The 27,301-nt window shown below is 44.4% G+C and overlaps 1 protein-coding gene across 1 annotated transcript in view; it reads right to left on the bottom strand.

Annotated features, from left to right (window-relative positions):
- Positions 1-27,301, bottom strand: part of PRKCA (protein kinase C alpha) — a 212,838-nt gene that overhangs the window by 22,095 nt on the left and 163,442 nt on the right. Inside the window, exons 9-12 of the mRNA XM_077328390.1 lie at positions 8,467-8,610; positions 3,693-3,866; positions 3,146-3,237; positions 1,948-2,010 (exon numbers count right to left, since the gene is read on the bottom strand). Of these exons, the coding sequence (XP_077184505.1) occupies positions 1,948-2,010; positions 3,146-3,237; positions 3,693-3,866; positions 8,467-8,610 (473 nt within the window). The remainder of the gene's footprint in view (positions 1-1,947; positions 2,011-3,145; positions 3,238-3,692; positions 3,867-8,466; positions 8,611-27,301) is intronic.

Below are 27,301 nucleotides of genomic sequence, written 5' to 3'. Positions count from 1 at the left end.
CAGCTAATGGCCAGTGGCTAGGCACCTTGAAATCACAAGGAGTAACTATTATAAAAAGTTTTATGAGGATCTGTTCTCAAGTGGGTAGCCGTATTGGCCTGAAGTAGCACAACAAAAATTGAGTCCAATAGCACCTTTAAGACCAACAAAGATTTATTCAAGGCGTGAGCTTTTGAGTGCTCGAAAGTTCACGCCTTGAATAAATGTTTGTTGGTCTTAAATGTGCTATTGGACTCAATTTTTGTTGTTCTCAAAGAATCTTTAGAAGCTCCAGAAATACACAAAATATTCCTGTCAGCTAAAGAGCTTCTGGGCACAATGCGAAGTGCTGCTTTTAATCAACAAAGCCCTAAACAAAATAGGTACTGTTTATCTCAAACAATTTCTCTTCACTTATGTACAGCCACTTCTCTCCCACTGACATTGGCTGTGACCATCTGATTCAAGGCTTCTCTAGTCAATGAAACCAAAACTGGGCAATGTTAGGGCACAGCTGTATAGTGAAAGCTTCCTAATTGACCACATCAGTGACTGACCATATAAAAGAGTATGTTTTTTATCAGACTGCTGTTTCTGATTTTTTAAGTTTTATTTTCTACTACGAGGATTTTATGTTTTCTATATATTTGTTATTTGAGTAGATAGAGATTGAAGAATCAAAGCATTTTATTAGTTTAAAACATTTACAATCCACTCCAATTTTGTTCAAAGTAGTTTTTATAGCTTAACCATAAAGCCAAACAATCAAATAAAACTTCTGTAGAGTCTTACAATGAGTCTCATAGAATCAAAGGTGATATTTCTCAGCTGCTGGCCTAAAAGTCATTCATTCTTCAACAAAAAAGCTACACTCTTCGACGAGGATGATCTGGGGCCAAGGGACCAAGCCCTATGAAGATAGGTTGAGGGACTTGGGAATGTTCAGCCTGGAGAAAAGGAGGTTGAGAGGGGACATGATAGCCCTCTTTAAGTATTTGAAAGGTTGTCACTTGGAGGAGGGCAGGATGCTGTTCCCGTTAGCTACAGAGGAAAGGACGTGCAGTAATGGGTTTAAACTACAAGTACAACGATATAGGCTAGATATCAGGGAAAAAATTTTCACAGTCAAGAGTAGTTCAGCAGTGGAATAGGCTGCCTAAGGAGGTGGTGAGCTCCCCCTCACTGGCAGTCTTCAAGCAAAGGTTGGATACACACTTTTCTTGGATGCTTTAGGATGCTTTGGGCTGATCCTGCATTGAGCAGGGGGTTGGACTAGATGGCCTGTATGGCCCCTTCTAACTCTATGATTCTATGATTCTAAGACTTCAAATATATTGGACTAGATTCTATCAACATTTCTTTGTTTTGCTTAGGACTTATGAGAACGAATTTCTCTAATAATGTAGGTGTTATATTGTCTCCTAAGGATAGTACAGAAACACCAATTAGTCCTGTCACCGTAAGATCCTACCTAGCTCTACTTGTGAATCTTTAAGGAATTCACCTTTGAATACATGAAAATGGGCCAAAACCAGATTAATTTAACCAAAAGCCAACAATTCCATATTACACTTTCTTCAGCACACTGGCAGAGATGCCACCTCCCTCACCAGAAGAAATGACATTACCTTTTCAATCCAACATATACTACAGTATATGGCTATTTATAGATAGCCTACAATCTTTCATTAGGCAACACCACTTAGAATACCATACTCAACTCACCATACAGTAGACATTGTGGGAATTGTTCAGATGTGCTAGGTTCAGATGTGCTAAGTCCAACAACTAAAACCTGTAACTTGACTTTTATGTTGGGTCATTATCCCATGGTGGAACTGTATTTGGGATAGTCCAAAATCACTTTTGCCTATGCACAAACACACACGCATAATCTCCATGTCTCACCACTGGTGACAAAACATGCACAGCAACACAAAGGAGGATTCTGCATCTGTTAATACTCACCGATAAACTATTCCCTTTTTATGGAGAAAGAACAGTCCCACTGAGATCTCTGCTGCATAGAATCTGAAAGGAAAGTATACCACATTATCCATATGATGCATACTTTTTTCTTTTGCTTACCTGTTTGCAAAAGAGCCACAAGGGCACCTGCAAACTGGGAATATAAAATACTGAAGTATCATATGGCTTGATCTTAACAACCTAATGCTCAGGAGAGGAACAAGGCCAGTTATTTTAAGTGTAGAAGAGTTTGAGACTTGCTATCCCTTAAACCAGCAGGACTGTCCTCATAGCACTGGAATAGGCAGGAGCGTGGAGAACAATTTTCTCTATCCTAGACAATATTCAAAGTATATTCCTTTTAAAGTAGCTCCTGTCCAGATTCTAGCTTTCAACTTTGCTAGGCCTAATTTTGCCCAAACAAGACTTGTTGGTATGCAAGTTAGGCAATGCCCCCTCCTAACTCCCTATCCTGTGAAGCTTCAGCATGGCCTTTACAACCTAGGAAGTAGCCCCAGGGGATTATGGCATTATACATGAAAGGTATTAGACATGGAAGGGAACTGGCAGTAGGATCCCACTTTTGGGAAAACTGACAAAAGTCACTAGGGCTATGAAACAGTTGACTGATTTCCAGTAAAAGAAGAGGATAAGGTGAGAAAATCAGTGCTTCCCACTGAAGCTTCTTATGCAATCTTTCTCTTTTTGTTCCTCCATCCTTGACTTTTGGGGTTCATATGCTGGTTCTTCCCAGGGGACATGTTCTGCTTCTACTTTCCAGAGAGGACCTATCAATAGCAGCTCAGAAGTTTATATGAGTTTAAGAGAAACAAGTTACACTTGACACTAAGTTATTGTTTTAACATAAGCAGTATGAATTTCAGATCAAGTAATTCCATATTAGACTAAATACTTGCAACCCTCTCTAAAGCAAGAGTCTTACATACATTAACAAAATACCGCTTCTTTCCAAATAGTCAATGGAACATTTACAAGTCATTAATTGCAATAAATGTCATACAAAATTCAATTGGTGTAAGTATACACAGGCAATATTGATGAGCTTTTGAGGCCAGAGTTACTGTCAAGCTCTGCCAGTTACATATATAATGGTGAGAAGTGGAGTTCTAGAAAAAAATACAAAACAACAGTTTTAGTTTGAGAGAGACTGGGGGGAGATGGGGAGAGAGATACTCACACTGCTTGGGGCTCCTTAAATTTCCCTACTTGCTGAATATGATACATGAGGTCACCGCCATTCACATACTCCATGACAAAGTACAGGCGGTCCTAGTAGAGAATACGAAAACAATAAATGTTTCTTGCAGGACAGACTGTCACTATTAAATAGTGAGCATCAAAATGAAATCATAAAAGCATATCTATATAATCTGGAAAAAGGCATGCAAATATTCTTATAATGATGCAAAGCTGTAATACATTCAATAATGTTACGCTTTGAATACATATTTATATTGGAATTTCATCTTGTTTTTACAACAGCAATCCATGATATGAATCTTCTCTATGCACTGGGTGAGTGAATCTTTTCTTGTACACCCTCTATTTTTTGATAAAAATTAAGTCAAATGATATTAAAATCAGTTTAGTATTTCTTAAGGTCCTGTTATTTCCACTGAGTGAACACAACTTGACCATCAAATAAATCCTGAAAGCAGGAGAGGGGGAGAGAGAGAGAGAGAGAGAGAGAGAGAGAGAGAGAGAGAGAATGCATGAACACATACCACAGTATGGAAGCAAGAATGAAGCTGTGTTAGGAAAGGAGGCTTGTCCGGCAAGGCTAGAACTCTTTTTTCAACCATGGTACATTCTACATCATCATCCTGAATCACCACATCTTTTTTCAATATTTTCACTGCATACAGTTCTTCTGTACCCTTTCGTTCTGACAGCATCACCTGCACACAAAAAACAAATAAAAGAATTCAATCAAAATCTTGATTGCAAAAGATCCATGAGCTTTCTTATTTGTTTGTTCGTTTTCATATTTATTAACCGCTACTCCTGGACCCTGCCAGCTCATGATGGTTTGCAATCAAATCTTAAAAGCCCACATAAAATACACGAACAATACGATACAATTCAATACTGGCAGCAAAAAACAATTTATAAATCTCCCCCCTTCCACCTGTCCACATCTTGCAGTAACAGCCACCACCACTTCAGGGGGCATTTTCTGGTGATGTGTGGCCTATGGGGCCTATACAGGGAAGGACTCCATCTTCCTAGCCTGGTCTCAACCAAACGCCTGATGGAAGAGCTCTGTCTTGCAGGCCCTGCAGAACTGTGATAGATCCATCAGGGCCAACAAGGCTCTGGCCCTGGTCGAGGCCAGGCATACCTCCCAGGGACCAGGAATAACCAACAAGTTCAAACCCCCAGAGTGAAGAGCCCTGTGGGGGGCATAAGGAGACAAGCAGTACCTCAGATATATGGGGTCCTGGCTGCCAATGGCCTTAAAAGTAAGAACTAAAACCGTAAACCTGATCCAGAAGCTGATTGGTAACCAATGCAGCTGCCTCAGCACAGGCTGGTCACCCAGCAAACTTCCACAGCAAAGCAGGATTTTAAACCTGGGTCTCCTTGATCCTGGTCCAGCACTCTACCCGTTACATGATTCCATGTTTTATTTTAAGGTTGCCACTATGGGTTGGAAAATACCTGTAGATTTTGGGATTTTGAGGTGGATGGGGATTAAGGTATGGAGGGACTTCAATGGGTTTTAATGCCATAAAATCCATACCCCAAAGAACCCCTGACATAGGCAGGATCTCACCCCTACAGTGCTGCCCACCTCTCAAGCTGTTAGATTAGGGTGGGGGAGGGGGGGAGGGTGGTGACAGAGTTAGTGGGGTCGGGAGGGTTAGGGAGGGTTAGTGCAGCTGGGGAGGAGGCGGGACTTAGCATAGGAGTTAGGATTGACGTCCTCTCTCGAGGGGGGCACATGGAGAGGGAGGGTTGCCTGGGAGAGATGGCAGATGCTGGGGCCGGGATCCAAACGATCATGGGCCAGGGGCACTATGGCTGGGGGAGGAGGTTGGACAAGAGAAGGGGTGGGAGCACTGGTGTCCCACATAGGACCTGGCGGTGGAGACACGGCCAGCGCCCTGGGTGTGCTTGATCCACTTCTAACCTCTGTCCCATCCCCAGGGCTGTGAGGGTGGAGGCTAGGGAGGGTCCGATCTTGGTCCTGTGCAATGCAAGGTCGATTAAGAACAAGACCTCCACTCTGCAGCACTTCTTTGCAGAGTCGGGGGCAGACCTTGCTTGCGTGACCGAGACCTGGGTGAGGGAGGGGGAGTCGGTGGCCTTGAAAGAACTGCCCCCCCCAGGATTCTCGGTCCTACACCAATCTCGGACCCATAAGAGGGGAGGGGGGTGGCAATTCTGGCCCGGGAGACTCTCGCCTGCAGGGCTCTCCCGGTGCCGGAAATCAGTGGAGTGGAGTGTGTCGGTATTGGGTGGGGCTCGGTCGAGAGCGCGGCCATCTGGCTGGTATACCGTCCGCCCAACGCACCACCAGATGCCCTGCCCCGCCTGCTGGAGGCGGCGGGCGCCTGGGGGTTGCAGTTCCCTAGGCTCATAATCCTGGGTGACTTCAATGTCCATGCGGACTCGCCCACTTCAGGACTTGGTGGGGACCTGGTGTCATCCATGGCGACACTAGGGCTCTCGCAATTTGTTGCCGGTCCCACTCATCACGCCGGCCACACGCTTGACTTGATTTTCGGTGCCGGGATAGAGGTGGTTCTGGAGCCAGCTTTGGCCGTGCCATGGTCAGACCACTATGCCCTGCGGGCCTGGCTTGGGATGCCACCCCCTCCCCAGTTGGGCGGCGGGCGCACTTTTGCCCGCCTGCGGAGACTCATGGATCCAATTGGTTTCCGGAATGCTCTGCGGGACCCGATGCCTCCTGGCAACTCACTGGCGGCGTTAGTAGAGGACTGGCAGTCCCGTCTGACAGCCGCTATAGATGAGATTGCCCCTAAGCATCCTCTCTGCCCTCGACTCAAACGGGCCCCCTGGTACACGGGGGTGCTCCGGGAAAAGAAGAGGGAGGTGAGACGACTAGAGCGAGTGTGGCGGAAGACTTGTGACAAAGCTGCAAGAACATCTTATCGCACGCTTATGAGGGCGTATGAGATGGCGGTGAAAGTGGCGAAGCGAGAGTTCTTCGCCACGGAAATCGCATCCACAAGCTCTCGCCCAGCCCAAATATTTAGGGTAGTTAGATCCCTTACCGCCCTTCAGGGGCACCAAAATATTAGTCAATTGGCACTTGGCTGCGAGGCATTAGCAAGCTTTTTTGCGGATAAAGTCTTGTCGCTTCGCCATGACCTTCCTGTCACAATTAATACAGTAAACAAACTGGAGACCTGTTGGCCGTCTTTGGCAGCGAGGTTTGATGGCTTCAGACGGCTCTCTTCTTCTGAAGTGGACAAGTTGCTGGGGTCGGTCAGGGCGACCACCTGCCCCCTTGATCCCTGTCCCTCTTGGCTTCTCAAGGGGAGCGGAGAGGGGATAGGAGGCCAACTCAGGGATATTATCAACCTTTCCCTGAGTTCCGGGGAATTCCCCGAGCGGCTGAAGGAGGCGGTGGTTCGCCCTCTCCTGAAAAAACCAACGCTGGAGCCGTAGGACCCTGCCAACTACCACCCGGTGTCGCACCTAGCGTTCCTGGGCAAGGTGGTGGAAAGGGCTGCGGTGGACCAGCTCCTAGCTTTCTTGGATAAAACTTCGGCACTCGATCCATATCAGTCTGGCTTCCGCCCTGGCCATGGGGTGGAGACGATGTTGGTCGCCCTGCTGGATGATCTCCATCGCCAGCTGGATAGAGGCGGGTCAGCCGTGCTGGTCCTTCTGGATCTGTCGGCTGCTTTCGACACCGTGGACCATGAGATATTGGCCCACCGCCTCGCTGGTACGGGGATACGGGGTACAGCCTTGCGCTGGATACGCTCCTTCCTCCAGAACCGGACCAAGAGGGTTGCAGTGGGGGATGAGCTCTCGCGCCCTTATGGACTCCCTTGTGGGGTCCCACAGGGCGCAGTTCTCTCCCCCACACTATTTAACGTCTTCATGCGCCCTCTGGCCCAGCTGGTACGGAGTTTTGGGTTGGGCTGCCATCAGTACGCTGACGACACCCAGCTCTATCTCCTCATGGACGGCCACCCAGACTCCCTCCCGGAACCATTTGCCAGATGTTTGGAAGCGGTGACAGAATGGTTTGAGCAGAGTCGCCTGAAACTCAACCCCTCCAAGACGGAGGTCCTGTGGCTGGGAAGTAGGGGGCGGGAACAGGAAGCGCATTTACCCACCCTGGCAGGGGCGCATCTTACCATCGCGTCCCAGGCCAGAAACTTGGGTGTGACCATTGATGCCTCCCTGACTATGGAGGTGCAGGTCAGGAAAGTAGCCGGCCAGGCATTTTTCATCTTCGCCAAACTCGGCTACTAGCCCCCTACCTGTCCCCCGAACACCTGGCCCCTGTGATCCATGCAATGGTCACCTCCAGATTAGATTTCTGTAACTCGCTCTACGCGGGCCTATCCCTGTCTCTGATCCGGAAACTCCAGCTAGTACAAAATGCAGCCGCTAGGGTCCTCACCGGCACACCTTGGAGTGCCCACATCCAGCCTGTGCTGAGGCAGCTGCACTGGTTACCAATTGCTGTCCGGATCCTGTTCAAGGTTCTGGTTCTAACCTTTAAGGCTTTACGCGGGCTGGGACCCACATACCTGAGGGACCGCCTAATGCCCTATGCCCCCCACAGGGCTCTGCACTCTGCGAGTGAGAATCTTCTGGTCGTTCCCGGCCCTAGGGAAGCACGCCTAGCCTCGACCAGGGCCAGGGCCTTTTCGGTCCTGGCCCCCACCTGGTGGAATGAGCTCCCGGGTGAGCTGCGGGCCCTGCGGGACCCTTCAACGTTCCGCAGGGCCTGCAAGACGGAGCTCTTCCGCCAGGTCTATGGTTGAGGCTGGGGCTGCTGGGGTACATCGACTGCTCTCCCCCGGGCTTCTTGACATCGTTGACCTTCTCCTCCACCCCCCCCCTTTTTTAGGAATGGGGGTAGGAAGGGGATTTTATTATTGTGCTGCCATGTTGTGACATTTTAAAGTCTTTTAATGGGAGTTTTAATGGGTTTTTTAAGACATTGTAACCCGCCGCGAGCCATTTGGGAGTGACGGGAAATAAATTGAAATAATAACAATAATAATAATAATAAAGTGGCTACTTTCTCTAGGTGAACTAATCTCTGTCACTCAGAGATCAGCTGAAAGCCCAGGAGATCTCTAGCCACCAACTATAGGCTGGCAAGCCTATTTATTGCACAGTCATAGTGCATAAGCACCTCCATCAAATGCAATATTTCTTGACCTTCATAAAGGCTATGATTTTATAAGATTGCCTTACATTCCCAGCAATACCTATTAATTCATTTTCAAACAACTGAACCTTACACCATGACTTGTAAAAGATAGTATCAAGGGTTCTTACCTTTCCAAAACTTCCTTTCCCAAGTACCATGAGAAAGTTGAAATCTGTCAGCTTAACTCGATCAAGATTGTTGGAGGGTAAATTACAGGTCTGGTCTTCACTTGGAGTTATGACTTTGTTAGCAGAAGGTCCAAGTCTGGCTTTCTAAATAAATAAATAGTAGTTCTCTGAGACCTGCAGCTTGTTTTCGGAACTGATGAAACATTTGGATGAAAGATTTCTTTGATGTTTTGATCTCACAGAAAGCACTGCACAATCAAAATCCCACAAGCACTCATTCCAACAATACTATGGATAGTGTTAAGTGATGCAAAGTGCCAAGTCTGTAGAACCAGATAGAAGAAGATTCTCTTATCTGGTTAAGAGCAACAAATAAACCAAACAATTTGTTTCATGCCCAAATCAATTAACTTGTGAATTTATTTTCAAACACGAGTATTCATGCTTTTAATATGCTAGGATATACAATGTTTTATGCTTGTTATATTTTTTAAGGTTCGAGCTGAAATTAGTTTTTTTTTAAAAATTTATGCCGCCGCTTGCCAACAGGTACAATAGGCACACATCTGGAAGGTATGTGTCTCTCCTCAAAAGGTCTGGGGAATGTGTTGACCTCCAGACCCGTTTGTTACAAAAGTTACGCAACATGAGCTCTAGCAACAGCAGTTACAAATATAAGAGTTAACAAACAGATGTGAGGATGAAATTTGAATCCAGTGGCAACCCCAAGACCAACCAAGTTCAACTCTGAGTACATACAGGAACTAAAAGGTTTAGCATATGGAGATGCACACTCCTTCAGTTACATTGTAACAGATTTCCTTAGATGTTACATAGAGGTAGGGGTTAGTTGCCAGGAAGAGCTAATTGGAGTAAAGATGCATAAGTAACTGAGCAATAAATACAGCTAAGATTGGAATAGCATATTTGGTATGACATGTAAATAGCAACAAATTAGCAGACAGATGATAAATGAATTAACAACAGATGTGAAAACTGAGTCCAGTGCTGCCGACCCCTCCCCCCAAAAAAATCAATTAAGTTCCATTTCTAGGTATAAGTGAACTCAATGACTTAGCATGTGTAGTCAGATAAGAAGTCAATACCCCTGTTAAGCTCAGGGTGTTCCATTGTCCTGAGTGTTGTAATAACTTGTAGTTCAGCAACCTCCTGTTCCAGACTGTTTCTGAAATGTGGAACATCCCAAACAAAGATAGATTACAAGCCATAAGGTATATGATTTCTGACAACCTCACAGTTGACTTTGCCACCAAACTATGCTATTTTGTCCTCATTCATAACCACTTCAGATCTGTCAACAACTTGTTCCTTCAGATCAATGGTACAGCCATGCACCCACATGGCACCATAGTATGCTAACATCTTTATGGCTGACTTGGATCAATGCTTCTTAAACTCCCACAAACTCACACCTCTCTTATACCCACAATACATAGATGGCATTTTTATTGTCTGTACACATGGTAAAGAAGCCCTGGACAATGATTTTCATCCTACTATCAACCTGACAATAGCTCCGTCTTGTAAGAAATACATCTTCTAGACACTACTGTAAAAATACACAATGGACACATAGATATCACCTTATTCCAGAAACCTACTGACCATCAAACATTCCTGCATGCCTCCAGTTGCCATCTTAAACATAACAAATAATCCATTGTATACAGCTACAGCCACATCTGCTCCAATCTTATAGTCAGAGATTCTCACCAGAAGGATCTACAACAAACCTTTTGGAACTAAAATACTCTTCTGACGAAGTCAAGAAATAGGTCAACATGTCTAGAATTGGACTCAGAGAAAATCTATTGGAAGACAGGCCCCAAAGAGACAATAACAGAACACTCCTAGTGGTCACCTACAGCTCTCAACTAAAAACAGTTCAATACATCATTAATTACTTACAACATCTAATGAATGACAGTTCTCTATCACAAGTACTAGGGGGCAAATTTTCTCGCTCACAAACAGCTCCCCAATCTCAAACAACTCCTCATTCACAATTATACAACATCTAATTTGAACATGGATACTGGTACCAGAGCCTGCAATAAACCCAGGTGCCAACTTTGCTGCCACATATGCCCAGAAAACACAATCAGTGGACATAACATCAACTGCATCATCCCTAGGTCATTCACTTGCCCATCTTCTAATTGCCAACAGTGTCCTTCTGGTCTCTATATAGGGAAAACAATGGATAAATGAACACAAATCTGACATCAAGAATCACAAAACTGAGAAACCTGTAAGAGAATATTTCAACTTCCCAGGGCTATCAATGGGGGACCTCAAAGTAGCTGTCTTATTGCAAAGAAATTTCAGAAACAGACTGGAATGGGAGGTTGCTGAAACCAGAAACAAATTCCATACCCCCCCCCAATATAAATTGGGAGCAAGTACATATAGAAGGGGGATCGATAGTTCTTTGTGAGAAAATGGGTTATTGTGAAGAAACTGAGCTATGTGTAAGCTATCCTTGTTTACATATTAATTGGACTATCATATGTGTCCAAATATCCTTTGTTCCATTTTTGTTGGAACAATTTGTAAATAGTTTCTCTTTGTGTGTGTTAATAAACAGCTAAGAATGCAGTTTTACGAAACTGGATGATACAAAAATTTTCATTACATTTTCCCAGTGTTCAATGTATGCATTCTTCCATACATCTTATTTAAAGATTAAGTATTTCTCTAGGTTGCTGTATGTTCTAAGACTTGGTGTTTTGAATGCTTGTAGAAGTTGAGTAATGAGTTTATTATTTATGCTCATTATACCATCATGAGTACATTTAAAACCAACTTCAGAAAAACAAGCACCACAAATAATCATAATATATTTATCATGGAATTACGTGGTGGTTGTGTTAGTAATGTAAAATAATTACCAGTAATTTGCCTTCTGATCTAAACAATAACCTAATTCAAAATATACAATTTTTAAGACTGAAATAAAATATGCTAAAGTGTAATGATGTGTTGTATCCTTAAAAACCAGTGGCCATAATTGCATTTATTTACTAATCTACCTTTTACAATTTGGCTTCAATATGTCAATAACATATTGATGTCATACTTTTTAAAAAGCAATCAGTACTATTTAACAATCTGTCCAGGTTTTAAAGATTTCAGAGTATCACGAAATGACTTAAATGTGTTTCAGACAAAAAGTCGCCATTGGGAGGAAATAAATATAACACCCTGGCTCTTATGGTAGTCCTCTAATCATTTTATTACATTGTTGGCCTCCAGCTGGGAAAAATGGTCGGTGAGACATGAGTACTGAAGTCAATATATGGTTAATATTTCTTGAATTGTCCGTGAGAGCCCAAGCCACAGTCAAATGCAATGCTATGTAAGTATTGCTGTTCTTGGACTCTGGCCATATCTAGTCGTAAAAATGCTATACTCTTGTGTAGGCACAGCCAATCCTTTTTTGTATCGTGCAACAATATGGATATTTGGATAAATGTAGAATTTTGGCCTGTCATTCACACACTGTTTTTAAATTTGTTCATCCAAATAAAATGTAATTTATTTCTAAATACCTGTTGTCTTAATGTTTCCAGCGCATATAACGTTCTTTTAAATGTTGGGTACAGTCCTCTTTCCTCAACACAGAAGAACTCAAATTTTATGTGAGTTAAAGGATGAGGATTGTTCCGTTTTTGTTCTACTTCTTCCTTTTAAAATTCATTTTGTGTCCTGAAACAGGCTGATCTGAAATTTTCATAGTATTTTTCTATGTCAAGACTGTAGCTGTTTTATTGTTTGGATCTAAACAAGTTTTTGAAAGATTAGTCCTGAATTTAATCTTAGTAATCTTTTTATTTCCCCATGCTTAACCTTCTATATTTTACAGGGCCTTTTATTTTTGGCTAATTTAGCAAAAAGTTCAGCCTAAATTTGTTTCAGATATAGGACCCTGAAGTCTATGAACAACTTAGGAAACATATTGGAATTCTGAATGGGGCATCTCCAATTTTAGAGAGCTTTCTGCCCTGCCAAAACCACATGAAGTCTGTAGATGTCTTTCTCACAGTGATACATGTCAAGAGACCCAAGTATTACAAGGACATCCCATGAGCAGCCTAATGGATCCTGCTAATACTTCTGTTTTGCAACAAAATGCTTTTGTGAAAATATAGTGTTTGAGGCATTCAAAACAGCGCTGTTTGTATAGTTGCTTATAAATAGAAATGATAGGAAAATAACTACTTGCATGTGAACAGCCAGGGTTTGGGGAATTTTCCCATGCGTATCTGTGTTGGATCTCAGCCTGGCTACAAGGAACCTCTGTTTCTTCTCAATGACCCATATGCATGGGCCAGAATGCCCACGCTGGCGGCGGCAAGGCATTGGGGGAAATCCCTGATTATGCAAGCCCCCGACACCAGCTTGGGCATGGCCCAGCCCAGGGCCATGGAAGGCCCGCATTATGGAAAGGTGGGAACTTCTTCCTCATACTGCGGGCACATGCAGGGGCTGGGGCGGGCCAGCGCTGTGCATAATTGCCAGCGCCAGGCCTTTTGGCCCACCCGGCCCTGACCTATGGTGTCCCTGTAGGGACATTGCACACCCCTGCCGGTGCCGCGGAACCAGCAGGGGCATCCCCCAGCCCCTACCCTAGCATATGGAGGGGGCCTGGCACCCCCACTCCTCCTGGCCCCTCCCCACCTCCCCCCTGGCCACTGCCACTTACCCTGCTGGCCCCGACGCAAAGTGTGTGTGTCCTCACTACGCCGGGGCAGCCCCACATGCCCTGCCCTCTTGCGTTCACAGGGAAACCAGTTCACAGGGAAACGCCATGGCTGCTGCCCGATGTAGCAGCCGCCATGTATAAAGGGTCAATGAGGTCCCTGTAGCAATATTTTCAAATGAGAAAGATGGCCTGCTACATCATAGATTCAGGTGGGTAGCCATGTTGATCTGAAGCAATAGAACAAAGTTTGAGTCCAGTGACACATTTTAAGACCAACAAAGTTTTATTCAAGGCACTAGCTTCAAAGCCCGTTCCTAACAACGGGCCTTGAAAGAGTTCCCTCCCCTGGCCAGGCAGCTCAAGGTGGCTTTGGGATCAAGTGGGGTGCACGAGGGCTGGCCAGCTCATTAGTAGGCCTGGGATAGAGCTCCTTAGCAGGCAGACTTAACAGGTCCTGCTTAGTAGGCCGGGAGGCCCTCGTTAGCAGGCCCTCCACCATGACCCTTTGCCCAGGGTCCTCTCCCCTTACCTGCTGTTGGCTCAGGCACAGAGGCGCATCTGAGAGCAGAGAGGCTAGAGTCCAGGGACGGAGGATGGAAGCTGCAGGGGTAGGGCCAATCGGGGGCAGCCACTGCACCCTGATTGGCCCTATTCCAACTTGGACAGCTGGACACGTTCCACCCCCCAGGCTGTTTCACAAATATATAGAGGAACCATGGATAAGGATAAGCTTCCATGTTCTAGTACACTCCTTCAGATACTGAAAAACAAAGTTTCCTCGACCATTACATTTAGGCAGAGAGAAGGTGTACATGGGTTAATTGCCAGGAAGAACTAACTAGAGTCAAGATACATGAGTAATTGGGTAATTATAGCTGAAATTTGATTATGGCAGTTGTTAAGATCTGTGAATGGCAGCAAACCAGTATACAACTACAAGAGTTAACAAATGAGAACCAAGCTTGAGTCCAGTGGCAACCCCAAGACCAGCAATGTTCAACTCTGGATACCAACAGGAACTGAGAGACTTAGCATGTGGAAATACACAAAACAGGTATTTTTGGAAGGAAAAGTATACAGATTGCATATGGCTCATGTCTATTTTATTATATGTATACTGCTGGGTCTGGAATATGCCGAGGACTGAATTTGAGATCCAAGGCAGGATTGTAACCCTGCACTGTAATTGGCCAATGCATGGCTAGATCCTGTCTGCCGGATCCAGTAAAGTGAAACGGATCAATAGTGTGCATTGGTGGGAAGATCTATTGTGTGGCTTTTGTATATAAGTTGGGTTGGTTGTGGGTTTCTTTGGTTCAGTTTTACCTCTTTGTACCATCATGCTGGGGTCACAATAAAGAGCTGAAATGAACTCCCAGTGTCCTGGTCTCTGAAATATAGATCTAGCACATACCTCATTAAATTGGCACAATTTAGTGATTACGTGCAAGTGAAACGGACCACATGCAACTGTCATGAATGATAATTTGTCACATTGTTTGCAAACTCCATTTTCTCTAGGCCACTATCTATCAAAGGGCTCAGTTTTAGCTTCTCTTCTTTAGTTTCTTCTTAATTAGACCTTCATTCCAGATTTTTCCTCTATGCATATCCTTTGTATAGCCCTCATCCATGACCATATACAAAATCTGCTGATTGTCTCTGGAAGGTCATGTGGGTTGGATGCAGACTAAATTTTCTGATAATACAAGAGGTGTAATTTCCACAAATTCCCCCTCACCATTGAAATTAACAATGTGTACCTGAAAAAAACACAGTATTTTTGAATACTTTCCATATCAGTATTCTATATTATGTATGCTCCCCAATACCATTTCAGAATTCAAACATGAGTTGGGTGGGATTCTTTTTGGGAAGGGATAATTCTGAATTTTGGGAGGATCTGTCTTTCCCTATAGGGAACTTTTTCTGGAGCCAAAAGTGGTTGCTTTTGAAGCAAATTACAAGAAAATTCCCGGAAACCTAGTCCTGCCTATTCACAAAAGATAACCGAATTTAGTAGACTAGATTGTGAGTTTCAGTTCTACTAGCCTCTGAACACAGTGCCCCATGGATCATACTATTATTTTTTCCTATGGGAAAAAAGTCCATGTTTTTTCTAGGGTAAAGAAGCCAATGATCAAACAAACAACAGACAAAAAGAGCAAGGCTAAAAGCCTCCAAATTAAAACAGAACCAACAAGCCCAACGAGGCAACATCAAACAAGGAAATCTCTACAGAAGTATGGGCCAATGTAACAAGCCCCTCATAACCAAAGTTTAAGTAGCAAATCCAATTTAAGCAAAGGACCATACTTATAACATTCTCCCCTTCCTCATTTTAATCTCAACTCTGTGGGGATAGGTTAGGCTATGAGTATGACTGGGCCAAAGTCCCCCACCAAGCTTCCACAGCATAGCGGAGATTCAAAATTGGGTCCCCTAAAACCTAGTCTGAGTTTCTAACTACATTAACATACTGGTTCTCCTTATAATCACTAACAAGATGACAAAATATTTCTTAAAAGCACTTCTTGTGATTGTCTGTAGACATGTAAGATGCTTTGATTTGTTAAATATATTTCCTACTTGTGACATTTTGCTGACCTTAACTGTATTAACCTAGATTCTGATCAAAACAGGATCTGAAATTGCAATTTAGAACTTGATTAAATGGGAACTGTGGTTGGTATTAACAGTGTCAGGGGCAGCATTCATGTTTCCCTTGGGTACATTAATTAGGTGGTAGAGTCACAAGATGGACTGTACCACATCTGGCTGCATGTAGGGCAAGCTGGCTTTAATGAACCGTAATGAAAAAGGTTGCATATAAAGTGAAACAAAAAACTCAAAGACCTAACATAGCAGATAGGAAAGTTATAATTTGGCTTGCTTTTTGCTCAGCTTGCATTCCATTTACAGGTAATGCAAGCTGTCCTTCTCCTGAGCTGCTATAAGTGGTAGCAGTTACACCAATTCCCTTTAAAATTCCAGAAATATCCTTTTGCTTTGCCAGAGTGTGCCCAACAGGGTAACAAGTGCAGACTCACAGCTGGGCTGATACTTTGAACTGATGAAAGAGGAATGTTAGGGAAAAAAGTTTTCGCTGTTTCATTTGTTTTTCGTTTCACTATTTTACATCCCCCAATCATGTGTGCCTTCCTCAACCCCCACCCCTTCCATTTCCTTGGATTTCCACAGAGTTAATAATATCTTGTTTTCCCTTCACATCTTTTCCCTCTTAATAAAACAGTAAGGGGTGTTGGGGTGGGCTTAGTCCATGATAGGGAGGGGCAACAATTGGTCCCATGGCCCTGGACTGACAAGCGGAGGGACCAATTGGAAGGCGTGAAGCACCTTTCGATTGGCCCAACACCAGGACAGACCAAAATTCTATTCACCCAGCCCAGTCTGGCTGCTAGTCTGCTCCTGACCACTAAAGGGAGAGGAGGTCAGTAGGGTTGCCAAGGGGAATGGGAACAGAGGCTTGGACAGGCTGTGCCAGCCCTTTTTGCCCCAAGGCTGTCCTGTCATGTCCAACTGTAAATTGCCTCAGAGCCCTGACAGAGCTGGCAGGAGGCTGCAGAGTGCTCCCCCCCCCCCAAGCCTGCTGCGAAGGAGCCTTTAACAGCCCCTGACTGAGGGGAGGGAGGCATTTCCAAGAGCAACACAGGGGAGACTGAGGGCATTCCTTTTGAGGGGGGGGGACTTTCCCCTTCTGCCAAACAGTTGCCTGACAGGGAGGCCACAGAAAAGCCCCTTCTCACTTAAAATACTGCTCTGGCCGGGGGTTAGAAACAGCCAAGCCATGTGTCTTTCTTCTTTGCAACTCTCTGCAGATTTGAGGCCACTGCACAGTGTTATTCTGCAGATGAAACTGTTTTTTTGTCTCCTGTTCATCTGCACAACAACCCTGTGCAGTAGGCCTCAAGTCTTTCAATTCAACAAAAACAACCTGTGTGGGAGGCCTTAAATGTTTCTTCTCTACCACAACCCTGTCCAAAGTAGCCCTTTCTGCCTGGGGAGCTGATCTTTATACTCTGCAGGTGAGCTGTAACTCCAGGAGCTCTCCAGGCTCCACATGAAGGTTAGCTACCCCTGGGTTGGAAATATTCCTGGAGGTTTGGAGGTGGGACTTCAAAATCGTACAATGCCTCTGGGTCCAGCCTTCAAAGGAGCCATTTTTGCCTGCAGTTGGGAGGGAGTGGTGCAGGTGTGTCCCTCCTGGGCTATGGCCAGCCCTTACCAGCAACTGTTTGTATTCTGGGACATAGACAGGCAGACCAGCATCAGTCCCGTGAGTCTGGAAAGTGCAGGAAGATCTAAATAAATACTTACATCCTGAAACTGTAAATAGTGAGAGGGAGAGGAAGGGAAGATGATTGGAAAATGCTTTGAGACACCTGAGGCTTGCTGGGTCACTGCGGCCCATTCCCAGTTCTCTCAGACCTCTCACAGCCCCACATACCTCAAAGGTTGAGTATTGTGGGGAGACGAATGGAAATGGTGTTTGTAAACTGCTTTGACACTTCTTTGGGTAGTAAACAACAGGGTACAAAAATCCGTTCTTCTAAGGAGCAACCATGAAAGAAGCATGTGGGCACATAACATTTTATCAACAGTGAAAAAATGGAGAAGAAGGAACAGGGTGGACACCTGTATACTGTGACTACCCCATGTGTATTAGGGCAGAGGGGCATTTCGGTGTCTGTGGCCTAATTCCCACAAGAAGGGAAATGACGCAGAACTGGGGGGAATTTGTTGCTATGTAATCTCCCCCTAAGAAGAGTCGCCAGTCTGATTTTCCCTTCACATATCTGAAGACATGGCTCTGGAAAGCTCATCTCTAACCACTATGCCACAATTCCCAAAGGTCAGTCCTCTCCCACACTCAATGAACATTCCACACCACAGGTTCTTGACACCCATATCTCCACACCCATGCCCTCATTTGCCACCATGCCACCACAACCTCCCACACAACACACATGTTCAACCCCATGCCCTTACAGACTGGACAACTCCTCCCCTTCCTCTTCCCACCGCCAAGCTCTAGCGCCTGTTGTATTCTTGGATACAACGGGCTTTGCCCCTAGTATTTATATGTTAGCTCATTTCACTTTGGCATCTATGGATTTTTTGAGGTGGAGGAAACTGTTGGCAATGGGTCTCCCTATCTAGCCTCTGTCTGGGGACCTGAATGTAGGTTGTGGCATGCTTCCAGAAAGAGATTAATCCCCACTTCAGCTTCATCTGTATACACGCACACACACACACGTACTGCAACAAAGTGGAATTGTCCATTCTACCATCTTAAGAGCCCACCAAGTCGTTAAACTGCATGCAGAGGCAAGTATAACTAACTTGTGTATGCGTAAATTAATCTGAAGGTAAGGGGTAGAAGAGTGCAGGTGCTGAGGCAGACTCCACGTCTCTTAACTGTGGTTCCGAAGGAGTCCTCATTACCGCTGACTCTTCAAGAGATATTTTGACCGAATTGATTACATGGGTGGGACTGTAAAGGGTTTTTGATTGGTTGTAATGATCAATTGCTGGAGCAACAGTATTTCTTTACTTGGACTTCTCCCACATAATGTTCCCTGTTCTAAGGAGAATTTAAGCCCAGAACAAAAATGGAGGTTGAGTTTAATATTTTAATGTATATCTTCATGGCAGCACTAAGATTTTTGGTTTTTTTCAAATTGGACTATGCAATTTTGCGGCTTTCATGAATTGGTTGTGAAAACTCAGTGTATTTTAACCCCTGAATCAGAATATCACATCACACTGTATCACAAGCCAAATTTTACCATGCAGTAAGTAATGAAAGCTGAATGGTCTTCAGCCAGAATAGCATGCAATAAACTTACACTGCCTTAGCCATTGGAAGAATTTTAAGGAGCGATTCAAAAAGGGAGAAAAATACTGTTAAAGATTTAAAAAACTAGAGTGCTGCCTTGCTGGACAGCTGTGACACTTGTGAGGATCAGAGCCCCATCACCAGCTCACCTAAATTCGTTAGCATGGCTGTTCCCCCTATTTCCTGGTATAATTACCCTGTAATTTATACATTTTAGAAAACATGGCAGAAGGAGCAAAGTAGACTCTCTGGCAGGGCAGTGAGAAATATGGAGGACAGCCATTTTGTTTGAGGTGATGGCAATTCATGAGGCCCTGAATCCTGGATAAGACATAGTGCTGCAAGCCATTATTTAGTGCAAGTGACAGTAGATGCATCATGCATCGAGCCGCCTGTAAGACAACTATAAGAATTACGGTTCATTTATGCTTCATTTAAAAAATTCCATTGTTGACAATGTGTTAATGTCTCTTAGTAAAATTAAATAAAACTTGCACATGAAATCTAGCTGGCAAACTGGAAAGCCAGATTTTTAATGAAAATTAGTCTGCACTACCAGAAGTGGGGTGGGGGGAAAACAAGACATGCACATAGTCTTACTTTCTTTGGTTTGGACGCACCTTATCTTCAACCTTTCTTTTACCCTGTAATCACAGGTGAGATATACTTTATACATTTTAACCTCTATGGTATGAAACAAGGTAATGGCTAAGAAAACCAAAAGGTCTTTATCTCTAAAGCTTCAAGGAATATAGCCTTTAGAAACCTGAAATAAAAAGCAATAAACCAATTTTTTCATAATCCCCCCCCCTCATAAACCAATATGCAGAACACTCTATTTAGTTCAGTTTAGAGAGCCAGTGTGGTGAAGTGATTAAGAGTGGCACTCTAATTCGGAGAACCGGGTCTGATTCTTGAGACCTCCACAATACTAGCAAGAGAAATCACTCAGTCAGATTTTATCAATTGTTCAGAATACTTTACTGCTCAAAATACTGCTGTTCCCATATGAGAGAAATTACAGAAGTCAAGGTAAGAGTACCTGCAAGGAATTTGTTGAAATGCTCCTTCTAAAAACAATGTGCACCTGCCAATTTTATAAGCATTGGTTGCATTTAGAAGTGTGTTACATTAATATACTGGCTTTAATATTAATATACTTTCATTTTGTTTAATTCTTAAGGATATATTGGGAAAGAAAAGCTGTGTATTTGCTATATCTATGTATGTATTGGTTGTACGGCATGTCTCTAGTATAGCCAGGAGATCCTAGGATTGTCCAGCTGCCAGGCAAGAAATGTTCAAAGGTGATTTGACATTGCCTGCCTCCGTTTCATTACCTTAGTGTTCTTTGGACGCTCCCATTTAAATACTAGCCAGCGTCAACTTGGCTTAGCTTCTGAGCTCTGGCAAGGTTGGGCTTTCCGGAATATTTGCAGAGTTATAGTAATACACTGCTGCCCTCCTGTGGTTTCTAACTTTAGAGAAAACTCATTATCAAATGATCACAATGCAAAGAATGATCCCATTTTTTATCATGCTGAGGGTTTTCCCTGTATAGTGAATATTTCTTTTCTTACAGTTGTGTAAAAAAGTTAGGAGGCCTCCATCCCCAAAACATATTATATTAGTAACAGAGTCTGGTCTGCCATGCAATGAAAACTTGTTGTAATTCCTCACATAGCACTTACTGAAAAATTTAGAAAATATACCAATCCCTTACATTCAACATGTGGCTACTGAGTGAAAGAACCACTCCTTAGTTTTATTAGTTACCCAATGTTAATAGTTTGTTTTTTAACTTCCATATCAAACAAGAGAAGAATCAAGACCTCCATATCATCAGGCATGACAACTTGCAACTTACCTCTTGACACCCAACCTAGCCACTGTGAATCACACAATGGTCATCTACAGGTTAGACTTCTGCAACTGGCTCTATGCAGGGCTGCCTTTGAAGCTGCTCCAGAAACAACAACTCATCCAGAATGCAGCAGCTAAGGTCCTTAGTGGGACCCAGTGTAGAGCAGGGGTAGTCAGCCTGTGGTCCTCCAGATGTCCATGGTCTATAATTCCCATGAGCCCCTGCCAGCACATGGGAATTGTAGTCCATGGACATCTGGAGGACCACAGGTTGACTACCCCTGGTGTAGAGGGCACATTACACCTGGCTCCAGATTAGAGACCAAATCAGGTTCAAGGTTTTGATTCTTACTTTCAAAGCCTAAACAGTCTGGGACCCTTGTATCTATGTTATTGCCTCTTTCAATATGCCCCCCCCTCAGAATACAGAGTGAGCAAAATCTGCTCAGGGTCCCCGGCCCCGGCCTGATGGAATGTTCTACCTAGTCAAATCAGGGTCTCCAGGATTTTAAACAGTTCAGGAGAACCTGTATGATGGAGCTATTCCACCAGGGCTACAGTTGTGGCTAGGAAATAACATCAAGAAGATGCTGGTCTACCTGCCTGAGAATCCATCTAGACAAATAAACAGGACACGCAGTAATAGGAATATACAATATCCAAAAGGGGAAAGTACTGTGAAGAGCTAGCAGTCACCTGCATTGAGTAAATCTGGTGAAGGCTTTTCCTGCAGAGTGGATTTTTTTGAGAGCTGAAGGTTTTAGATGGCAATTATTGTTTCATTGTGGATTAACTTTGTGATTCAGTGTGTCTATTAAAACATGCTATATATGTGATATATGACAATCTTCATTTATTGTTAGTTCTTCACAGTACTTTCCCCTTTTTGGTACTGAGAATCCATCCAGTCAACTAATCCAGCCAAACACTGTCTAACCCTGTCAAGATGATGGTAACTGTAAAGAGGAGGTAGTTTTTAAAGAATTTTAAAACTTAAATTTAAACTTATATTTCATTAGTTTTACTATATACTGAGCCTCTAGGGCAGGGGGCACAACGATATGTAACTTCATTTGTGTTGGTTTTAATTTTTGTTATTATACACCCTGAGCTGACCAGGGAAGGGCAGGATATAAAAACAAAACAATAATTATTACTTTTAGACCCTGGCTGCATACCATGGTTTTTCAGCAAAGGCCAAAGAAACAGGTCATGGGGCAGTGAGGAATGGCAGAATGGCAGAGAGGACCTATGTCAGATCATGTGAAGCTCTGCCACTGGGGTCCCAATCTATGTGTGGGTCCCCATTAATGGCATGTATGGGGCCTTGTGCAAAGACCATTTAGGTGGCCTCCTAGCTGGGGCATGGGGTAGTTGGATCATGCTGCTAGGACAACAGGATACTGCGTGAGCCCTCTCTGCTGGCTGGGACAACTGGGGAGCCATCAGAATAGCAGGCTTGGCAACCACTGGGGCTACAGAGAGAAGGGCCCATGAATGTTTTTCCACTGATTAAAACCTGATCTCCCCCAGAGCTGACTGTGCTAGGTCATTAACGCTGCAGCTTCTAACCCACCAGTACCCAACACTACAGGGGTTTTTATCATGGCTAGTGGCCTGCTTGCCTCTGTAGCTCACAGCCAGGGTATGGCTTAGCGATCACAGTGCAGCAAGCACAGCAAGCTTCCTCTTCTGCTTACATGGCTTCCAACTATATGCCTGTCCTATATGGCCTCAAACAGGGGCTTTCTCTGAGGCTGGGGGTCCTCCATTACAGCAGGCACAGACATACTCAGTGCCAGCACCCCAGACCATGCAGGCCATTTCTGACCAGTAGATTCCGCTGGCCCTGAACCCTCCACCAGCCAGTTCAGTCAGGTTGTTAGTGCCCACCTAAGGCCACTAATCAGTGTTAATGGGGCCAACGATGGCCACACTATTGGTGGATCTGATGCTTCTTTGGCAGGGTTTTGTGCAGGTCTTTGCACAGCTGACTGGTCACCAAGACAGTCTCAAAGCCCTACCAAGCACCAGTAGAAAGGCAAACATTGCAGCCAATGCCCAGAAACAACCTAATCCTCCTGTGGGTATCAACTATGTGATCACCTTAGATGAGGATTGTTCCACAGTTGCAGCCCAGCAAAGGAAGCAGGGAACTAAAAGATGTGAGAGGCAGAAGTCACACTTCTGTGAGAGATCATGCGCCCACTCTTTATGAGAGTCTTCTCACCAATCAGATTGGCCACCTGTGGCATCTGATGAAATAGCAGAATTGGCCAATTAAAATCTAGGAAAGCTCCAGATCAAAATGCCATAATCCCTGAAATTTAAAAAATAAACCGGGGTTGGTGGCTTACCTCTTTTTTTACAATGGTAAATAAAACAGGCTTAATGCCAGAGGCATGAACAAATGTTATTGTAGTCCCAATCTAAAAGAAGGGAAATTATATGTTCCTTTCCAATTTTAGGGCAATAAGCCTTCTCTGCATAATAGGGAAATTATATATTAATCATCTATTATCCAAGCTCACCTCCTGGATGTCATGGCAGAATATACTGAGTTCAGAACAGGTGGGTTTCTGCAGAGGGAAAACTTCCCTTAATTATTGTGATGTTTTATCCCATCTGGTTAATAAATAGACTAAATAAGAAGGGCCAGACTTTTTACTGCTTTCGTAGACCTTAAAGGATTCTTTGATTCCATACCATGGGAACTTCTCTAGGATAAACTATCTAGGATGAATATAGATGAGGTTATTGTTTCTTATAAAGCAGCTTTACACATCTACAAACTGTCAAATTAAATGCTCTCTGATATTAAAATTAACTCAAAAATTTAAACTAATAAATGAGTTAAACATGAATGCATTTCTAAATGATCTGGCTCCTACTGTTAGGAGTAGATAGCCACAGTACGACTTAGTGCCATTCATGTGCTTTTGTTGCTTTATGTTGATGATGCTGTTTTACTGTCTTGCTCCATGTTAAGTTCAAAATGTTTACTAAAATGCTTCTCTGAGTTCTGTGCGGTTAATAGTTTGGAACTCACTTCAGTTCCACTCAGGCACAGCAAGTAGCCTAAGTTTCCGGGTTTTCTACAGCAACTGCAGGTGTACCTGCCAGTAGCCTGAAAAGATATTGGTATACTCAGGGACCTAACTTTTTTCCAATTTTTTTATCCTGATGGCCATCTGCATATAGCACAATACTTTCACGAACCATCACATCATATTTTGGTGTGAGTGTAAGGATGATGATTGTAAGGATAGTGAATGCATTATCATCTTACTCTGAACAGGTTATGAAGCTGGTTTGTAAATTTGTGCTTACCTGCTTGGAGGCTAACATCTCATTTTCAGCAAAATATGTTGCAGGAACCAGTAATGATATGGCAGATGCACTGTCTCAATTTCAGTAGGAGCGGTTTCAATTACAATCATCCTATGTATGCCCAGACTCAGAGGCCTTCCTGGAGGAACTTTGGAGCCTTGGCAGCAGGTAATCTACCAAGGGGTGTTGGGCTCCCTAGTCCCATCCATACAATGGGCATACCAATAGACAGTGACCACCCACATGCATTCATCCCTGGCTGAGGGCTGCCTCATGCAACTTATGTCCACAGAGGCTTTGCACTACTTGGCCCACCTGCAGTTCCAAGGAATCATGTCAAAGACAATGAATGTTCACTTTTGGGGCATTTCTTTCTACAACAGAACCCTGGGGTGGTGGGATCTAGGCAGTTTCAACCTGGTACATGACATCAGACAGTAGAAAGGTACAAGTGGCTGGCTTCAGTTTTGGGCTGGGTGGCTTTGAGACAATGACAGACAGCTTCAGACTTGCTATGTCTTGTCTGATTTGTGGATTTTTGCACTTGCAGCATTCTTGGTTTGGCTGGTGAGGCAAGGGTACTTAGTGCCTTTTCCCCTGTCTGACTTTGGCCAGGTTGTTATAGTGGTTTGGTGTTCATTGTTTAGGTTGCCTGCTTTGGAGTACTTGCTTGCAGCTATGGTTTCAGATCAAGTAGTATTGTCTCCTGTCTAAATAGGCTTTAGACACAAAGAGACTCTTGTAGACATATAGTTTCTTCCCTAATTAGGCTGCATTGTTAGGAATCAAAAGAGAAGAGGTAACTTTAAAATTGGTGAGAGTCAAAAGGGGAAGAAACTGGCCATGTATCTTCTCCATTGAAGGCCAGCTTTTCTTTTAAAGGGATTTAAAACTCTTGGTCACCTTAGTATTTTAGATTCTCGGGTGGGAGTGATCTGAGAGCATCTGCATTTCCACATTGGAAAGTGGGCTTCTTTAAGTAGATTATTGTGTAGCCAGGAGGCAAATAGAGTGAACTAAACGTTCTAGAAAGGTTGATTGGTTCCAGCTCAAGTTTAGCTAAGGTCATTCAAATATAACCAAGTTTCAGTGCTAGAGATCTCAAGATGCAAAACACCCTCCCCCCCCAAAAAAAAGGAAAGAAAGAAAGGAGGAGAACAAATTCTCCTGTTAGTTTAGGTTAGGGTTTCCTAGAAAGGAAAAAAATAGCTGGTGGGAAGTGTCATAAAAAACCTTCAGGAGCCAAAGCCAGATTGGTCTGGCAACGCCTCCACATGTAGCCATCTGGATAACCTTGGGCTCATCACAGCACTGTTAAAGCTGTTCTGACCAAGCAGTCAGAGCTCTCTGAGCCTCACCTACCTCACAGGGTGTCTATTGTGGAGAAAGGAAAGGGAAAACTATTTTGAGACTCCTTCTGGTAGAGAAAAGTGTCATCTAAGAACCAACTCTTCTTCTTCTTGTCCAGAAACAGGTGGCAGTACAGGTAGTTCAGGGCACATAACCTTCCCTACAGTTAGACAGAGATTGGCCCTTGGTTACAGTGGCCATGAGTGAGAGGAAGGGAACTCAGAGGGGCCCTGGGGTGATGGCCTGGGAAAGACTACAGGGGTGGATGGGGGGAGCTGCAGCCCTCCTCACACCTGTGAAGAGGCCTGCAGCACAGCCATCTTCTACCACTCTGACCTCTAGATGTAGTGATGTAATAAAGTGTTGCAAGGAGCTCTTCTTCAAGGTGGCCGCTGGAGCACCTCCTCCAAAGTGAAAGAAGGGACAGGTTCTGGCACAGGGTAGGGGCCTACTGATCAGACATTGTAGAGATACAGCACCAGGAGGAGGGGCTGTCTGATCTGTCCTTTGGGGTAAGCTTTGGGAATGTGAGTGGCATGGCTTCTGAATACACCCCTAAGACAAAGAGAGTCATGGAGGAGCTGGAAGAGGGGCTGGTCACCCTGCCCACTCCGCTGTCTCTTTCAGGTTCCAGAAGGCCCTTCGAGGAGGAACAGAGAAAAGAGGTGGCAAAAGAGGGAGAGATGCAGGTGCATCCCTAGTTGCTGCCATCTGAACCCCTTTCCCCTCCATCATCTCTTCCTGCCCCTCTTCTACAGGAGGAGGCTCAAGGGATTTCTGAAGCAGCTGGTCAGTGTAGGGCTCCCCAAACCTCTGCAGTATGGAAGTACTCCCCGCAAATTGAGTATCAACTGTATGCACATTGCCAGCTGGGTATGGCTAGGTTCAGTCATAAGAGAGATGTCTGTTATCTCTCGACGAGAAGCCTGATGGACCATTTGAAGAGGCACCTTCTTCAGAGGGAGACACAGTCTGCTGCTGGGGTGCCTGAGCAGCCATCATCAGCCAGCAGGAGGGTAGGTCCTCCTGCAACCAACACCTCCAGTGCTCTTCCAGACCATTCAGAGGCAGTACAGGAATGCGAAGCAACTATGGGTGAGATGCTTGGTGAGACTGGCACCTGGGTGCCTAGAGGTAGGTTTGCCATTATGTGCAAGAGAGCCACCCAGCATCTTGTATCAATGATGGTTATAGGGGGGTACCTCTTCACCATTGCTGCTGATGAGTTCTTTGATCACATCATCCATGAGACCCTTGTATATGCCTCCTATTCACACAATGATGTAGGACCATGGTTTCTTCTCTTTATAGGGCTGTCAGGGCACACATGGAGATGTCCTAAGCTTCCAGAAGGACTGTGTTCTTCATGTCAGTTATCTAGACACAGTATCATGCACATGATATGTATCTCTTCCTGACTGCACATTGGTGGGACACTCAGGAGCTCCTGAATGGGGGTGAGCAAACCAGTGGTAGAAAGTCTAAGGGCCACTGGCCTGACTATCACCAGGTTTCGCTACATGTTGAGTCCTTCCACAAGCAAAGAGGACAACATCAAGGCAGATTGAGAAATGGGTAGGCAGTAAAGGGTCTCCAAAGGCTTCTTGGTGACAGTGGCACGAACATGAGGGCAATGGTCAGGAAACTGGACCTTCAGCACATCTCCCGTGCACAACATCTTCTCCATCCTGTGGTCAAGGATACCC

The sequence above is a fragment of the Paroedura picta genome, chromosome 3 (assembly GCF_049243985.1).
Source record: "Paroedura picta isolate Pp20150507F chromosome 3, Ppicta_v3.0, whole genome shotgun sequence".
Classification (NCBI taxonomy): Eukaryota; Metazoa; Chordata; class Lepidosauria; order Squamata; family Gekkonidae; genus Paroedura; species Paroedura picta.
This window is presented reverse-complemented; position numbering and strand designations above follow the sequence as displayed.